General features: G+C 41.7%; 1 protein-coding gene across 3 annotated transcripts in view; it reads left to right on the top strand.

The window, feature by feature from the left end:
• The first annotated feature begins 4,351 nt into the window (after positions 1-4,351).
• LOC124155558 (DE-cadherin) overlaps positions 4,352-13,453 on the top strand; it is a 51,858-nt gene continuing 42,756 nt past the window's right edge. For all 3 annotated transcript variants that reach the window (XM_046529488.1, XM_046529487.1, XM_046529486.1), the window contains exon 1: positions 4,352-4,410. In XM_046529488.1, the coding sequence (XP_046385444.1) occupies positions 4,374-4,410 (37 nt within the window). In that variant the 5' untranslated portion in view covers positions 4,352-4,373. The remainder of the gene's footprint in view (positions 4,411-13,453) is intronic.

Here is a 13,453-nt window from a genome sequence, read left to right as displayed (position 1 = left end):
GCACGTATTTAAACTGTGGGTTCCATCCTGGTGACAGGCTCCACGTTTCGCGAGGCCTTTTCGCTGTCCGAAGGGTCGGCAATCGTGTAGTTGGAGCGGTCGACTCGTTTGGAATCCCGAGAAGCTTTCCTGGAGATAATTCTCGGAGAAAGCGTGCGAACCTTTATCTAGCGACAGATAAGAGAATAGATATCTTTAAGAGCGACACGGAGAACATAATATTCGAGCCCCACTATATTTCCAGGTCCAACAGAAGCGATGAATTACGAGAGATAGGAACGACGAAGTGCTGGATATGGCTGGCGAGGAGAGGCAGCTTTTAGATGAGATACGGAGGAGACAGAATGTATGGATGGAGTTAGTGCTTAGCGGTGAGGGGATGTTGAAAATGGTGTTAGAGGGTAGAATGTTAGGGAAACGAGGGAGGGGAAGGAAAAGAATAGGACTTTAAGATAGATTGATAGAGAGTAGGTCTTACTGTGAGTTGAAGAAGGCAGTGCTGGAAGGAAAGGGAGGCTCCCAGATCACTTCTTGCGTACCCCATGGAAACCTACCTTAATCAGTAGAATACTATAATAATAATAATTTAACCAAATGGATATACGTATATGGGAACTCTTTTTTCCCCCAGAACATAAAGGACTTTAATAAATGCTAATCGTAGGTAATTTCGCATTTCCTTTTTATGTGTGAACGGCTGGTGTCCTAACACCCCCTACCGCACGCCTATAAGTTGGCTTGCGGGGTAGTATGTAGATGTAGATGAGTCTTTATTAAAACCTCTATTAAAACTCCGAAGGGCTCTTTAGAGGTGCTAAACTGTTAACAATAACTTCGGTCAAGACTAAAAAAATATTTCATGTAGGCCTCACGAATGCTTATTTGAGCAGGCAGGGGCGAGAACCCTAGCTCAAGAGGCAGTCATCGTTGCGGTCTTGGATGTAATTGAGCCAAATGGTACACATACGTCGATTAACACGAAGTTTTCACTTATATCTATTTGCGAAATATATGCATCAATTGACACTTCTTACATAATACAATCAATCGAGCATTCTCTGTGAGAACCTTTCCCTGTAATTCATATAAACCGCTAACACCTAGTACCATGAGCCTCGGTATAATTGCCATGAGAATTAAAGAACCTCGATAGCGTAGTGGTTTGCGCAGTGGCCCGGAAAGCCAAAGGTCCGTGGTTCGATTCCCGGTCCAGGGGAATTTTTTCTCATGGCAAATCTTGTATCATATAAACCTCTTATTGAGGAACAATCTTATTGTTAGTATAATGTTCTGCGTAGGCCATTCCGGGGTATGAACACGTTGCGCTCCGGGGTAATTAAATGTAGAGGGACGACGTAAGTACCTACCTTGGTTAGAGAGATGTTGAGATTGAATACATGTCCCAATATGGGCGAACTGTATTCGGTTCAAACGCGGTAAAAAGCTATTTTTAAACATATTATAAGTAATCAAACTTTACGATACGTGCATTTATATTAAGTAACTAACAACCATTGTCCTATTGATTGAATGTGAAATCTTCGGTTTTTTAAATCTATTTTTGGCGAAAAGAATGTTTGTTAAAAGGAGAGAGTTGATGAGAGGATCGCAGTATAATATCGTCGGGAATTTGCGTACAGATAGTATTTGAAGTGTGCTTTGTAGGGAACAAAAATGCCAACTCTGTGGACGGGGATCGGAATCTGCTCATGATGCTTGAGATGGTGAAAAAAATGGAGAAACGAGAACTTGCGATGGACGGTGACGTAAACGAACGAGGAAATTCTGGCCGTGATGTGTGGGTAGAGGGTACTTAGAATGATAAAAGCGCATGGTGTGTGGGTAGATTGCTTACTCAAGTGGCGATAGAATGCGAAACACCATGATTGAGTGAAGGATATTGTGTAGGTGTGGGATGGGAAGGACGGACGGATAAATTGATTAGTATTCGGTGGTAATTGGAGGAGGCGACCGACAGCTGGGTCATATGCGTCATGAAGGAAGGGTATGGAAGGAAGGGCGAAGAGAAACCCGACGTCGGCATTAGAGTAACGAAACCTGGACCCGTAGGGGCTTTACGTCCCATCCAACGGACGGAGTGTTGCGCTTGAAATGTCCTCCACACAGCATTCAAGAATGGGTTGGGAAGTCTCTGAAAAATGTCTGCCACCATCGAGATTTGAAGTGCAGCCCACGGGGTGGGAAGCCAACACTCTAGCCACCACATCAACCCGATCCCCATGAGTATTCGGTCTCTTGCCAAGTATATGAAGGTAGAAATAGAATCTTCATACAGAGGTGTGCACTGTACCTTCTACCATTTGCCGATTTTATAATATGAAAGATGAGCGCCCTCCAAGGAGCACATGCAGGATGATTTTGCTGTATCCGTAGCATGGAATGGGGAGGGAGGAGCGGGGAGGGGACGCGAGCGGCCTGCCGCTTTCCTAGCCTCCGACGCGCTGCGTGGGTGTTGGAATATTTTCTTCGCAGACGCGCACTCAAATTTGGACTTGGGTACCTTCACGGCGGCATATACGTCAACATGCATGAAAGTTTTGGTCTGAAGGGAAGCAACTTGGCAAAATTTATCGAGAATGACCATAAAGTATTAATTTTTTCGATTTGTGATCCTCCCCTCATAAATGGCCGTTGAGAGAGGGTTTGGGGTTCTTTTAGAGGTCTCAAATGTTTTAGACCTTCTTTTTCATCAGTCCCGCTACTTTTATTTACTGGGCTGGATGGATTTGAAAAATATCGATTTTTCCGATCCGCCCTACTGTACAGTTGTGAGTATTAATGTTAGTCTGGTACCTTCCATTTAAACTTGTCTTCATAGTTACGATTGCTTCTACTTATAAGTACTTGTAAGTTGTATTCCATTTTGATAGTATAAATTAATCGACTTACACCCGTATTGGCTGCGAACGAGAATCATGTCAACTTTTTTATATTGTTTTTTCCCCCTCTCCCGGTAGAATTGGTGTAGATGCAATGGTGGTGGGGACAAGTTCTCCGTGACAGACACCTCTCACATTTTTTTTTCGTTGTAGTATTTTATTTGTCATTTCATTAAAAATTTGATTGTCGCGTACATTTCTCTCTTTTTTTCCAACCCGAACGTGGTGGTGACGTGCGTGAAAAGAATAGGTTTGATTTTCGTAATAATTTCACTATGTACTTTTTTGGTACTTGCTTTGCAATGCTTTTTCCATTTATACGTCACCGTGCAGGGAGAGCATTCCAAGGTGTTCTTACCAGTAGGGGAGGGTGTTGGACTATGTATTAAAGAGTTTATTCATGGTATATTCCAAGGCCACGTGTAGTAGCGTGGTCAAAAGCTCGAACAGCAAAGAAAGTGAACTTAATTGAAATTTATGGCTCCAAAAAGCTTATTCAGGGACTTAAATCTTTAGCTTTAAAAATAAGCCCAGAAGTAAAACAATCGCTAAAAGAATAATAAATAAATGGATAGAGAAGGCATTTTTCGTCCAAGTACAGTCCATTGCGAGTTCGTAATGGCGATCTGGTCAAACGCCGAATGGAAATTAAAATAAGCTTAGCGCATAGCTTAAATGTTCGGGCAAAAAAAATGGTGAGCATATAAATAAAGGCGGTGTAGGGGGGAAAAGGCGGGGTAGGTCAGATGGTTTCATCGCAATGTTTCCTCGGCGCGTTTTATTCAGATCTGTCTTCAGAGGGAAGGGTGCGACGAAAACGCGCATTTGACCGATTAAAATCGACATAACTACTCATCTGCCTGTTTTCACTTACTTTCTAGTATCAATTTTATTTTCTGATCCCCTTGCCATGATGAACGAGAGCAATAGGGAACATTATGCAGAGAGCTGCTCCACCAGTGATCAAACGATTAATATGCGTGTGAAAGCACGTGCGATATGGCGGCAGGAGCTATTCGTTTGCATCTATGCAAATATGGCCTATAGGCCTGCTCGTAATTTTTCTCCCCTTCAATAGAGGAAGTAGATTTTTTGCTTGGAATATATCCAGATTTCTTTGATAGAGCGTTGAGTTGGGTGAAAGTGTGCGGAGTGTTGAAAGTAGTGAAATAATTACGTGCGATTTCCGTGGACTGTGTTTTTTAATTATGCCTTAACGAATTCATTATGGTCCTCCCCTAAACCTTTTGTCCTATTATGATTCGTTTCCTCAGTATCTGTTCATTTTGTATTCCTTTAAACTATTATGCCTCTACTCTCACTTCTGCCTGTGAGGTAAACCTTCTTGAATTATGATATCGACACTAATTTGATGCATATGAAATATTTATTCTTCATTTAACGTACCTACCTACTAATCTCTTATTATTTTTTTCTCTTTTTGTAGGTATGTCTGGTCCCGCATCGGAGGCTATGCAACCAACTATCAGCCCCCTCATTGGCGTCAACGGTATGCTAACGCTGCTGTGAAATATGAGACACTATGACATGTTTTATGCTTACAATTTTCTGAAGAATCTTAAAATTGTTACCTCTCGCCGACCTAATTGATCCACTGTTGCTTATTTAAAGTGTCTTCATGCTTGTGTCTCCATCTTGGGTATCTCTTGCTGATGTTTTTTGGAAATGGCTACAAATGATGTCTCTTCCTGGCTTGGCGATTTTTTTTAGTTACAATAAACCAGAATTCTAATAACGTCACCAATTCATAAAAGTGGGGGGGGGTTTCGCGTTTCATTATTTTAAAGTCTCATGAGAATGGCTTGGTGGGGAAGATAATTTTTTTGTCGTAACTTATCTTTTCCATCCATATAATTCGTTTGATTAATTACGATTCAAGGTCTAAGGGAACGTCCCCACCATGCCAAATAGCCTGGAAGCAACGTTTATGGTCACATTTGCGTTGCTTCTTACATTGCATTGAATCGTGTGGCGTCTCAGTTCATTGAACGTCGTATTGTAGTGCACCGCGATGTGTCGTATCTCTCTCCTCGCGATGGATCGAGCTCATTACGAGAAATGCGTCGCCGTTCACATCCCTTGCCTTCGCCAATTTCCTCTCCTGCCCGTCTCCGTCCGACTCCTTTCCTCCCGTATTCAATTTGACTTTTTCGAAGAGCGGTTTTAATGAGAGCAATAAGCCTTGCGCCTTCATCCCCACCAGACGCCCATGACCTCACCTTCTCCAATGTTCAAATGAATCGAAGGCCCTGAGCAGAATGGGGAGCACTTCCTTGACCCAACGAGGGTAGGGCTCGCCATTGTTTCCGGGTATGGCCTCCGAAGAATGGGATGGGTTATGATCAAAGGAAAAGGGGCGAATTCTTTGAGAGAAGTTTGATCTTCTCTACTCCCCTATTACTATACATCAAATGTGAATTTTTGTTGTTAAAACCTCCCAATTATTCGCGAATCCGACCATTAACTACATCTACAGACTACCCCACAGGCTCCCTGTGTGTTTGGAAACCAGCCGTTCGCAAATAAAAAGGAGATGCTCTAGCGAACTTCCACCTAGAATTTCGTAAAGTCCTTTGGTGTTCGGCAGAATAACGAATTCCCATACCTATCCGTTCCGCAAAATATTTCTCTTAATTTATTGTTTCCGTCGGACGTGGAATTACGATGTCTGATATGATGTTCTCCGTGTCGCTCTTAAAAATACCTATTATTAATTGTTCATGAAATCTAAGCCGAGCACATAGCCTCCGACTTTCTAACGGCTCCTGGCCTAATTTGTTGAACATCGGTGTAACGCTTTCTTTACGACCATGGCAGTATTTGACGAATCGTGCACAGCTTTCCTTCCGTTTGTTAAATTCGCGGATTGATTCTTTCCAAACTGGATTATGAACATGGCATGACTGTGGAGAAATAATTTTCTTGATTGAGGACATTCTGGATAGAGCGCTGAGTTATTCTTATTCGAGTACAAGGTTTAAATATTAGTAATGCCTTTGATCGCCAACTAATATAAATCAAATGAAAGTACTGCATACTTCTTCCTGTTTGCGCTTTTCCACTCAGTGAACATTCATGGAGGCAGTTGTATTATTCACGCTCTTAATCCCAAATGATGCTAATAGCCGTTCAAAGCATCCTTTTTAAGTGTAATTAATGATATATTTATTAATCTGGCGCGCGTTTGAGAGAAATTTTTATGTTTTTTGAACTAACGCTGCGTGATTATATACATTTCATATACTACAGCGACTGCCTCCTGATAAGCCAGAAATAATTATATGTTTCTTCTACCGTTCAAAGTTGATTTTGTTCGAAGTATAATTTCTCTTTCAGGAGTGGGTTTCTCTTCACACAATTTCAATCGTCGTCTAAGAATACGTTCTGCAACTTTCATTCTGTCCCTACTCACTCTCACGCTGTAGCTCATGCTGAAACTTATTATAATTGCATTTACTTCAATCTGATAATGTTTTTTTTTGTCTTTTTTGAGTTGTTTTCCGCATCGTGAAATATATTCCTTCGACGGGCCCCAATCGCGTCGTCTTGCTCATGTGAAGAAGGTGACACGTTAAAATACTTGCTGGATGTTGTGCGTATTGTCCCTTATTGGATAGGAAACTTAACACGACTCGATTACTCTTCTATTATACTCCCCCATTCTAAAGCTCGATGGAAACCCTGGACGTTTCTTTTTCCCGTCGTTTCCCTCAAAACCCTTCGATGTCTCTTTGAATCCCAAATTTTCCTCCATTCACCGCCACAAGAAGATTTCGGGATGTGAGGGACGTGGAGAGAATACAATTCAAAGGACAAGTGTGGAAGGGCATAAGGGTTGAAGAGAGGGTACGAAAAAGGGTTATTCCTCCCTCCCCTTCCCCTGCATAACCGTTCCCTTCTTCCGATCTGCTCTTTCATTCGGCGTCCCATCCCGTCTGGTTTGTTGTTGTTTCCCAGGAAACGGGCATGTGGAGGGAGGGGGCGTTGACGTTGCTCCTATCCTTATCTCGCAATCCTCAGTGCTATTCTTTCCCCCCCCCCCCTTAACAATGAGAGCTCATCTGCCTCCTCGTCCATCCCCTTTGCATTCAATCCGACCTCTCCCCTCCAGTTCTCTTCTCGCATCCATCTTTACTTTCTTCTCCCGGGTCCAGAGTTACCGATTCGACCCTTTCAGCGCTCCGCCGCTTTCCTCTCCGAAAGTGGAGCGGACTACTTTTTGTGCTTTCAGATGCCTTTTGCTGCGGTTCCCTTCGTGCCCAGGGGTCATTCGATGCTCACCGCCGTAAATGCCTTGCTCATCATAATCGGAGACGTTTTGGCCGGGTCTCGGTCCCTCGCTTTGATTATATTGTGTTGCCGGCGACGCGTGTGGATTTGCAAGTTCGCTTACCGTTCATTTTCTTCTCGTATGACGAGGTTGAGCCACGTTTTCCGCGACTATCTTTCTCTATGAGTGGACGCATTCTTTTCCCCCGGTTCCGGTCTTTTTTCGATGATTATTGAAACTTGGGCCAATACCATGAAATTCTTAATTAAATTAGTTGGCATTGTGATCATTTTACATTGTCTCCAAATTGAACATTTTATCTCGATAATTTACTCCTTTGTAAAATGTATGCGGTTCAGACACTTAGAAAATGTTGACAAAGGTCGATTCTACACACCCTTCAAGTTTTAAAATAATAACGTAAATTATTAACTAGTGATATGTTATGGTAATATGTATGGGTTGTGCATACCATCGATAACCTGAGAGTGAAAGGAGGGGAGATAATGCCTCCTGATGTCCTTGTTTTCGTATTGTCTGCGGAGGGTGGCATTTTGTGTGTCGACGTTATTATTATAGTATTCTACCGATTAATTTAGGTTTCCATGGAGTATTTTTGAAGTTATCGGGCATCCTCCCCTCCCTTCGTGTACTTCCATCTTTAATTCACATTAAGGTTACTCCCTTTCATTTTATCAAAAAATACTTTTCTCTTCCTCTCCCTCGTTTACCAAATATTCTACCCTTCAACAGCATACGGCACCATATGTTGTTGATGTAAATGTATCCTGTGGGTATTGAATATCGCGTTATTTGGACTTGAACATGGTCGCTGCGGTGGGTGATGGGGTCAATCAAAACCAGAAAAAAATATATGGACTTATTTTATCTTTGGCTGTGGTTTCAAAGTCTGTGTATGGAAAAGTACAAACGATATGATGGAGGCAGTGAGAAAAAGGAGAACGTGCTAGCTTTGGCAGGTGAGGAGAGGAAGCTAGTGGAAGGAATGAGGAAGTATGATTAGTAGACTGTGGTGGTGTTGAGAGCCAAGTTACCTAATAAAATCAGCTTTAGTGGGAAGCTTATGGATGAGGAAGATAAGATTACAAAAGGATTTGAGAAACACTATCGGAATTAAGTGGAGTAGAGCGTATTCATTGAAGAATGATTTAATCGCTTAAATTTATGCATAATTAGTGTTTGGTTCACAAATTCTGTTTTCAGCAGAACCCACCGTCCGCAAGATCGCCGCAAATAAATTTAAAATGCACTCCCCAACTCAACAGCATGGCTCTGCTCAGCGATATCCACACGTGGAACACGCGACATAGAGGAAACAAATGACTGGCCCCAATCCATAGGTCCTCGCGTATGGCGGGATCATCCATATTTGCCCGCTTATTTAATGCCATTTCGAATGACCAGAGACGCGACTGGTCAAGGACGAAGGTGATCCGACAGCTGGAAAAAAATACAATGTGGCCTACCTGCATAATAATATAAATTATCTATCACCATATTAATTTTTTACTAATGATTGTATTCCTTCAATTCCGTATCTATAACCTTGTAAAGAGAGACCAGAGGAAGAGGGGGCCGGATTATGGCCTCATCTGGGCCAGGTAAAAGAAATAAATGAAATGAAATCAAATCCGCTTGATGAACTCTGCGTGCAAACTTGATCACTCCAGGACCACGCAAGTAAATGCGCTCCCGCTACTTATTTTATTCTCGCATATAGATGCACATTCGTTCGTAATTAATGTTGCCCTCGCGTAATTAGATGTGGTGGTCATTTGATCTTTGGAGCTCAACCTTCGCGTCGCAATATGTACGTTGAGTGTTAAAACGTGAATGTACTCAACGCGAAGTGACAGGATATCCCTTGGACATCTTTAATTTTAAAAATGGGACTACGAGGTTGAAGTGGATTGCATAAGGCTCTTGAATGAAGTTCGCGCGCGTGGGCAAGGTCATTCGCCAATTTTATTTTCTTTCAGAGCCCAACTCGACGCCGGTAGGTCTTGAAAACGGAGTTGGGAGTCATTCCGCCGAGTTATAATGCATGTGCATTTCGCCTCCACGGAGTCACATTTAGTCTCTATGACATGACCTTGGTGGTGCGGGAATATTTACATACGTTTTCGTCTCGCCACTCTGCTAAGAAAAGAGTTTTTTTTCCAGTTTCACTCTTGACTCTAAAAAAAGTACGTGAATTCATTAAAAAAATTTAAAATATACCGGGGCTAGCCACGGTGATAACTCTACGGAATCACTCGCAATGCGGGTGACTGCGTAAAGTTATCACCGTGGCTAGTGCCGGTATACTTAAATTAGTCTAGAGCGACCGCCTCTATGTGATCAAAGTTCGGGCTTTGCTCTCCGGCTGTGCCGCTGTGCGCACGATTTTTTATACTGCTTGTGGCTCCATGTGCTCAGCATACCACCTTGTCCGGTAGTGTCCACAAATATCTGGGGGGGTAGAATGTCGCCTCGGTAGCTTAACTGGCCAAAGCAATCGACGGATAATCGGGTTTGAATCCCGGTCAAGGTGAATGGTTTTTTCTCAGTGGATGATTTTTCGCACATGAATTCACATGTTTAAAACTGTGTTATCTCCCATCTTTAAAAAAATAAATTACCAGTAAGTGTAAATAAGGATTTACTAAATGGTTAGCTTCATAGCTTGGACGGTTAATGGTTAATATTAGCGTAGACTAATCGCCATGTATCATTCTTTTGCCAAAATATAACAGAAAACTGCCGCACACTATTTTGTGAAATGGAGCTGTTTATTCGCTGTTAACTAATTTGTATGTGTACAAAGGTCAGCGCAAAGTTTGATAGAGCGTGTACCACCATTATTATTATTATTATGGTATTCTATCGATTAAGGTAGGTTTCAAGTGGAGTGGTTGAAGTGTTCAATTATGAAACGAGAAAACACTGGAGGCGTTCGAAATGTAGGTATGGAGAAGAATGAAGGGGTTTGAGAGCCGGACATAAGTAGTGGGAGAGGAGAGAGGGCTTCTTGATGAGATACTAAGGAGGGAGAAGTTTTTGATGGTGCGAGTAGTTATTGGGGAGGAGGTATTGAAAATAGTGTTAGAGTGTAGAATGTTAGGTAAACGAGGGAGAGGAAGGAAGAGGACAGGATTTATAGATAGAATTAAAGGTAGTAGGCCCTATTGTGTATTTAAGAGGGGATTATATGAAAGGAGAGGAGTCTGCCAGGATACATCGAAAATATTCCATGCTGGTTTACCTCAATCGGTTGAATACTTAAAAATACAAATTTATCGTCTGGAAAATGCGAGCCCTTGGCTATATGTATAACGTCTCCCTTCAATTCGTGGAACCTCTTACGGAATGATTTTCGAGAGAGGCATTCGTCAAATACCTATTCGTTAAAGCGTTGGGCGTAACGGTTTGACAACTTGGAACCGAAAATAAATTGTCTCCCAGAGGGCATTGTACACACACGGAACGATCGCGAATATTCGCAGTTCGGTCGGAGAGAAAGATATCTCGAATTCCAGAAATAGTATTTATTTATGCTCGATCGTCAATAAAATATGTCTCAATTTTTGCCTGTCGAGAGAGAAAGGCGTTTTAGTTGTAACGATCCCCTGCAGCAGGGGATGTCGGCCTTCCCTTTTATCCCTTTCTTCCCCGCCCAAATGACCCTGGCGCTTCGAGTGTGATCCATTGCGTGGGTGGGAATTTATTCTCAAAGAAGGACCCTTGGGATGGCGGGGCTGTTAGGGTTGGAGGGATCATCACGCAATTTGTGGATTTCCCCGGGAATCCCGGGCCGAATTCCTCCACTCCCGGGCTATCCTGTTCAACTGCCTCCGTTTGCGATGCCCTATGTCCATCCCCGCGTCCCTGGATTACGAAGGTTTAGTGAAAGCTTTCATATCCTAACCATCGTTCACTAAGAATTTTATGCCTAACAACTTTAGACTATTGGGTTCATATTGAAACATGTATAATTTTTCAATAATTTCCTACTTTTTATGCATGGTATCCGGCATTTTATTTGTGTTGGGCTCAATACTGTGGCGCCGACTTCATGGGGCCTGAGGGGGCCCAAGCCCCCTCAAAAATTCGTTATGGGTGTGAGAAAAAAATGTTTCAGGCTTGTAAATTTTCCCCGGAGTGTCCAGATATCGAGATTCGAGTTATCAGGGTTTTAATGTTGATCATATGACTCTTCTAAAAATGCTTAAAAAACTTAAAACTCACTACTTATAAAATTTCCTGGGGCAAGATCCACGGTATGGGCCCCCCCAATATTTTTTGTGAGTCGGCATCCCTGGATTAATATTCATTGTTTTTCAAGTCTACGAGTTTAGGGGTCCAATACTTCGTTTTACTTTTTTGAACTTGGGTGATACTTAATAAATTCTTATCCTGGTGAAGTGAAATGGGAGTGCGAAAATTGCTGTAAATAATTGGGGTCATGCTCGTTTGGATCTATAGCAAGTAGCGTCTCCTGGGATATTTCAAATTATAGACCTATTTTAGTTGGTGGTTTCTGCCGATGCTTTATGTAATTTATTGAAAGTTTTTGATAAAAAAATATTATTTGGAATTACAAAATTTAATTTTTTCATCTAAAATAGATCCATTTTCGTCTTATCTTAGAATCACGCTTGTGATCCAGACACACTAGTCACTGTCATAGTAGAATATACCCTTAAGTTAAGTTACGTGTTACTACGAACCGTCCGTCCATGCTTACCGCGAATTCCAACCTATGAGAATTCATAACCAATCCATTCTACTCACTGAATATAGTTCATTACGTTGTAACGCCTGCAGAAATGCATCGCTCCGTTGCCAATTTGCGGAGTTGACGGAATGTTGGGTGCCCTCTCCATGTCGTTCTTCACATTCCCAAACGCCGTTACCTTCCGGCGAATCCGTTAGTAATTGGAATATGAAATGAAATTGTGAATGCATTTGGCATTTTAATCGATGTTCGCGCGTAGGCATGAAATTAATTAATCGTGAGAATTACTTTTGGTGCAGCGTATGACCCTATGCCCTGTTATGGTGCTCATATTTTTTAATGCATGCGTGTACCTATATGCGTTTATATACGTATATTGGTTACTCTGCTTCGTGGAGCAGAAAGTGTAATTTTTACATTTATTACCTATGGCGTCGCAAATCGGGAGTTTCATTATAACTTTGACCCGAAATTAAAAATAGGGGCCCGGGGTGGTAGAAAAATCTGGCCGGTCTGTTGGACACCGAATTTTTATTATTTTTGACAGCATGTGGTTAAAAATTAAAATGAGTGATTGAATCGAATTTGAATAAATTATCGTGTTTTTATTACGGTACCGACGTGCCTGACTGCTGTATTAATTAATCCACGGACCAGAGCTTTCATTTATTCATGCATCAGTGTATTAATACACACAACAATTCTGTTATAATTTTTACCGCTTCTGCGGATTTTTTTTTTAAAGACCTAGTTAAAGCCGGATTAGGATTCAACTGCATCTGCTATGTAAATAAAACTCGGTTGCCACTTGCAAAATGGCCACGCACATGTATATATATCCTGTGCATTTTTTCGCCACTAATGGAAAATAAAAATTCATTTTTCTTGTGGAACTGAGTTTCCTTCATGTTGAAATGAAACAAATAACAAGGTGTTCATTCAAGTGTGTAAAACCGTGAAATGACTGTGCCAAAAGTATATGTATCCCATAGCACCTAAGCACGTCATAATTTCATATCTACAGTGAAGAACATTTATGGCTGGATGTCGTACATTGTATGTTTGTTAATTTGATTTTCACTATTGAAATAATTTAGAAAATAACAGCGTATAGCCAATGTCACCCGAATGTGAATTGAAGTCCTTTTGTTGATCGAAAATCGGACCAAAAAAACTCAGAAGAAAAAAATGCCTAGTGTTCAAGTGATTGAATACCTGAAGCGATTTCGGGATATTTGGGTTCGAATCCCGGCCAAGTGAAATGATTTATCCTCTGTGGAATTCGGGCGTTTTACGTGCACTTGCTGGTGATTCCGTTAGCAGGCTAATGCACAGTTATTCCCTTAAATACTTGGTTTAGAAATTCGGGGTTTTCTCCCTCCGAATGATCACTGTCATATCTTTCTTTTGGTGATCTATTGTAATGATTAGTATTCGAACACGGCTCGCCAAGGTTCTTGTAGGGACATGATTTTTGGCATTTTCAGCGAAGCAAGTATGTGACCCAGGTGAAAGGTTGCAGCC

Source organism: Ischnura elegans, chromosome 3 (assembly GCF_921293095.1).
Source record: "Ischnura elegans chromosome 3, ioIscEleg1.1, whole genome shotgun sequence".
In the NCBI taxonomy this organism is placed as follows: domain Eukaryota; kingdom Metazoa; phylum Arthropoda; class Insecta; order Odonata; family Coenagrionidae; genus Ischnura; species Ischnura elegans.
The sequence above is the reverse complement of the archived record's forward strand: the minus strand, read 5'-3'. Positions and strand labels throughout refer to the sequence as shown.